The 5,000-nt window shown below is 41.6% G+C and overlaps 1 protein-coding gene across 2 annotated transcripts in view; it reads left to right on the top strand.

Annotated features, from left to right (window-relative positions):
- The window catches only part of rmc1 (regulator of MON1-CCZ1), a 16,402-nt gene that overhangs the window by 11,363 nt on the left and 39 nt on the right, over positions 1 to 5,000 (top strand). For both annotated transcript variants that reach the window (XM_079234307.1, XM_079234306.1), the window contains exons 18-21: positions 2,853 to 2,921; positions 3,787 to 3,874; positions 4,359 to 4,496; positions 4,693 to 5,000. The exon at positions 4,693 to 5,000 is cut by the window's right edge and continues 39 nt beyond it. In XM_079234307.1, coding sequence (XP_079090433.1) covers positions 2,853 to 2,921; positions 3,787 to 3,874; positions 4,359 to 4,496; positions 4,693 to 4,772 — 375 coding nt within the window. In that variant the 3' untranslated portion in view covers positions 4,773 to 5,000. The remainder of the gene's footprint in view (positions 1 to 2,852; positions 2,922 to 3,786; positions 3,875 to 4,358; positions 4,497 to 4,692) is intronic.

Genomic DNA, 5,000 nt, shown 5'->3' with positions numbered 1-5,000 from the left:
GATCCCACTTCCTCTGTTATGATCCCGCTTCCTCCTGTTATGATCCCACTTCCTCCTGTTATGATCCCGCTTCCTCTGTTATGATCCCGCTTCCTCCTGTTATGATCCCGCTTCCTCCTGTTATGATCCCACTTCCTCTGTTATGATCCCACTTCCTCTGTTATGATCCCACTTCCTCTGTTATGATCCCACTTCCTCTGTTATGATCCCACTTCCTCTGTTATGATCCCACTTCCTTCTGTTATGATCCCACTTCCTCTGTTATGATCCCGCTTCCTCCTGTTATGATCCCAGTTCCTCTGTTATGATCCCACTTCCTCTGTTATGATCCCACTTCCTCTGTTATGATCCCACTTCCTCTGTTATGATCCCACTTCCTCTGTTATGATCCCACTTCCTCCTGTTATGATCCCACTTCCTCCTGTTTTGATCCCACTTCCTCTGTTATGATCCCACTTCCTCTGTTATGATCCCACTTCCTCTGTTTTGATCCCGCTTCCTCTGTTTTGATCCCGCTTCCTCTGTTATGATCCCGCTTCCTCTGTTATGATCCCACTTCCTCTGTTATGATCCCACTTCCTCCTGTTATGATCCCGCTTCCTCCTGTTATGATCCCGCTTCCTCTGTTATGATCCCACTTCCTCCTGTTATGATCCCGCTTCCTCCTGTTATGATCCCACTTCCTCCTGTTATGATCCCGCTTCCTCCTGTTATGATCCCACTTCCTCTGTTATGATCCCACTTCCTCTGTTATGATCCCACTTCCTCTGTTATGATCCCGCTTCCTTCTGTTATGATCCCACTTCCTCTGTTTTGATCCCGCTTCCTCTGTTATGATCCCGCTTCCTCTGTTATGATCCCGCTTCCTCTGTTATGATCCCACTTCCTCTGTTATGATCCCACTTCCTCTGTTATGATCCCACTTCCTCTGTTTTGATCCCGCTTCCTCTGTTTTGATCCCGCTTCCTCTGTTATGATCCCGCTTCCTCTGTTATCATCCCGCTTCCTCTGTTATGATCCCACTTCCTCTGTTATGATCCCACTTCCTCCTGTTATGATCCCGCTTCCTCCTGTTATGATCCCGCTTCCTCTGTTATGATCCCACTTCCTCCTGTTATGATCCCGCTTCCTCCTGTTATGATCCCACTTCCTCCTGTTATGATCCCGCTTCCTCCTGTTATGATCCCACTTCCTCTGTTATGATCCCACTTCCTCTGTTATGATCCCACTTCCTCTGTTATGATCCCGCTTCCTTCTGTTATGATCCCACTTCCTCTGTTTTGATCCCGCTTCCTCTGTTATGATCCCGCTTCCTCTGTTATGATCCCGCTTCCTCTGTTATGATCCCACTTCCTCTGTTATGATCCCACTTCCTCTGTTATGATCCCACTTCCTCTGTTATGATCCCACTTCCTCCTGTTATGATCCCACTTCCTCCTGTTGTGATCCCACTTCCTCTGTTTTGATCCCACTTCCTCTGTTTTGATCCCACTTCCTCTGTTTTGATCCCACTTCCTCTGTTATGATCCCACTTCCTCTGTTTTGATCCCGCTTCCTCTGTTTTGATCCCGCTTCCTCTGTTATGATCCCGCTTCCTCTGTTATGATGCCGCTTCCTCCTGTTATGATCCCACTTCCTCCTGTTATGATCCCGCTTCCTCTGTTATGATCCCACTTCCTCCTGTTATGATCCCACTTCCTCTGTTATGATCCCGCTTCCTCTGTTATGATCCCGCTTCCTCCTGTTATGATCCCACTTCCTCTGTTATGATCCCGCTTCCTCCTGTTATGATCCCACTTCCTCTGTTATGATCCCACTTCCTCCTGTTATGATCCCACTTCCTCTGTTATGATCCCGCTTCCTTCTGTTATGATCCCGCTTCCTCTGTTATGATCCCGCTTCCTTCTGTTATGATCCCGCTTCCTCCTGTTATGATCCCACTTCCTCTGTTATGATCCCGCTTCCTTCTGTTATGATCCCGCTTCCTTCTGTTATGATCCCGCTTCCTCCTGTTATGATCCCACTTCCTCTGTTATGATCCCACTTCCTCCTGTTATGATCCCACTTCCTCTGTTATGATCCCACTTCCTTCTGTTATGATCCCGCTTCCTCTGTTATGATCCCGCTTCCTTCTGTTATGATCCCGCTTCCTTCTGTTATGATCCCGCTTCCTCCTGTTATGATCCCGCTTCCTTCTGTTATGATCCCGCTTCCTTCTGTTATGATCCCGCTTCCTCTGTTATGATCCCGCTTCCTCCTGTTATGATCCCGCTTCCTCTGTTATGATCCCGCTTCCTTCTGTTATTATCCCACTTCCTCCCCTTAGAGTCCTGCTGGCTTTAACAGACCAGCAGTTTCCTGCAATAGAACAAAGTGACTGTAAAGATATGTTCAATATCTGTTTTAATATGAATGAAAGAGCGCTGCTGTTTTCATATATTATTCATCATATTATTTAATATTATATTATTTTACTTAATATTATATTTTATTGAAAATAATTATATCTAATGTTATATGTATTATATGATATATAATATTGAATGTAATATGATATCATTATTTAATTTAATATTATATAATTATTTAATTTAATATTATATCATATTTTATTTAATGTTATATTATATCATATTTTATATCATATTTATTATTTAATTTAATATTATATCATATTTTTAATATTATATCATTATTTTATGTAATATATCATATTTTATTTAATATTTTATTTAATATGATATATTTTATTCAATATTATTTTATTAATATCATCTTTTGTATATTAAATAGTGATTTAATGTAATGGTATGTGATATTCTGACCATTCTAGCCCATAATACTCTCTTCAGGCCTGTCTGCTGCTGTCTCTGGAGAGTACGTATCCTCCGGCCCACCAGCTGTCCCTGGACATGCTGAAGGTACCAACACGGCTCCATTAATGTGTTCATGTTAATGTGCTCATGTTAATGTGCTCATGTTCATGTGTTCATGTTAATGTGCTCATGTTAATGTGCTCATGTTAATGTCTTCATGTTAATGTGCTCATGTTAATGTCTTCATGTTAATGTCTTCATGTTAACGTGCTCATGTTAATGTGCTCATGTTAACGTGCTCATGTTAATGTCTTCATGTTAATGTCTTCATGTTAATGTCTTCATGTTAATGTGTTCATGTTAACGTGTTCATGTTAACGTGCTCATGTTAATGTCTTCATGTTAATGTCTTTATGTTAATGTCTTCATGTTAATGTGCTCATGTTAACGTGCTCATGTTAATGTCTTCATGTTAACGTGCTCATGTTAACGTCTTCATGTTAATGTCTTCATGTTAACGTGCTCATGTTAATGTGCTCATGTTAACGTGCTCATGTTAATGTGCTCATGTTAACGTGCTCATGTTAATGTGTTCATGTTAACGTGCTCATGTTAATGTGTTCATGTTAACGTGCTCATGTTAATGTGTTCATGTTAACGTGCTCATGTTAATGTGTTCATGTTAATGTCTTCATGTTAACGTGCTCATGTTAATGTGTTCATGTTAACGTGCTCATGTTAATGTGTTCATGTTAACGTGCTCATGTTAATGTCTTCATGTTAACGTGCTCATGTTAATGTCTTCATGTTAACGTGCTCATGTTAACGTGCTCATGTTAATGTGCTCATGTTAATGTCTTCATGTTAACGTGCTCATGTTCATGTGTTCATGTTCATGTTCATGCTCATGTTCATGTGTTCATGTTAATGTGTTCATGTTAACGTGCTCATCAATGGTTCTGGTTCTCAGCGTCTGTCCACGGCTAACGATGAGATCGTGGAGGTTCTGCTGTCCAAGCAGCAGGTTCTGGGCGCTCTGCGGTTCCTCCGCAGTGTGGGTACGTCTGGTTCTGTCCAGGAAGCCGTGTTCAGACTGAGGTCATCATACGGAAGCCCCGAGGGGACAAAATAATCAGCAATTCATTCTCTTCATCAGTAAAAGTCAGAGCGGAGTTTGAGACGGGGTTTCTTCTTGTTGCTGTAATGCTCGTTGTGTCCACAGGGGGCAGAACTCAACTAGAAGCACGTCATGATTCTGACAAAAGATCAATCACCTGTTTTCAGATGAAAACAATAATTAAGGAATTTAGAAGATATTATTTGTTCTTTCCCCCCGTTCTTAAAGGTGCCTCCATTATTTATGAATTATCTTTTTAGGTTTTTATGTCAATTTGTGGCTTCCCAGTGTCGTTCCTCATGTATTAAAAATCCCTATATATAATATTTCTTTATATATATATATAAAATATTTCGTTATATAGACACATTAACCTTATTGAAGAGCTTGTTCTGGTCACCTGACTGATTGCGTAACCCGTCCAGGTGGCCATGACAACGTGTCCTCCAGGAAGTTCCTGGACGCGGCGCGGCAGACCGGAGACCCGATGCTGTTCTACACCGTGTTCCGGTCCTTCCAGCAGAGGAACCAGCGGCTCAGAGGAAGTCCAGGATTCAACCCTGGTGAGAACTGACCTGGAGTCAGTCCTGGTGCTCCAACGCTGAAGGCTTTAGTGTTTAAACTGACCTGGAGTCAGTCCTGGTGCTCCAACGCTGAAGGCTTTAGTGTTTAAACTGACCTGGAGTCAGTCCTGGTGCTCCAACGCTGAAGGCTTTAGTGTTTAACTCTTCATCTCCTCCTCCTCTTCCTCCCCCCCAGGAGAGCACTGTGAGGAGCATGTGGTTCACTTCCAGCAGCAGTTTGGTGATCAGTCTCTGATGAAGCCGTCCACCGTCTGAGGAAGAAGAGCAACACCTTCATCTGTTTGTTATTATTTACTTTATTAATGTAGAACACATACTCTGTGTTATCAGGATTCATGTGTGAATATTTTGTACATAAAACATGAATAATGTGTTTATTTTGTATTGTTTAACTAACGATTAATTATGTTTTTTAATCAAAAAGCACTGAACTGTATAAATACATGTGTTTAAATCATCTGTTGAATAATACTATGTATAAAT

The sequence above is a fragment of the Taurulus bubalis genome (assembly GCF_910589615.1).
Source record: "Taurulus bubalis genome assembly, chromosome: 18".
NCBI classification, from domain to species: Eukaryota; Metazoa; Chordata; class Actinopteri; order Perciformes; family Cottidae; genus Taurulus; species Taurulus bubalis.
Note: the sequence above shows the minus strand (reverse complement) of the source record. Positions and strands in the feature narration are given on the sequence as shown.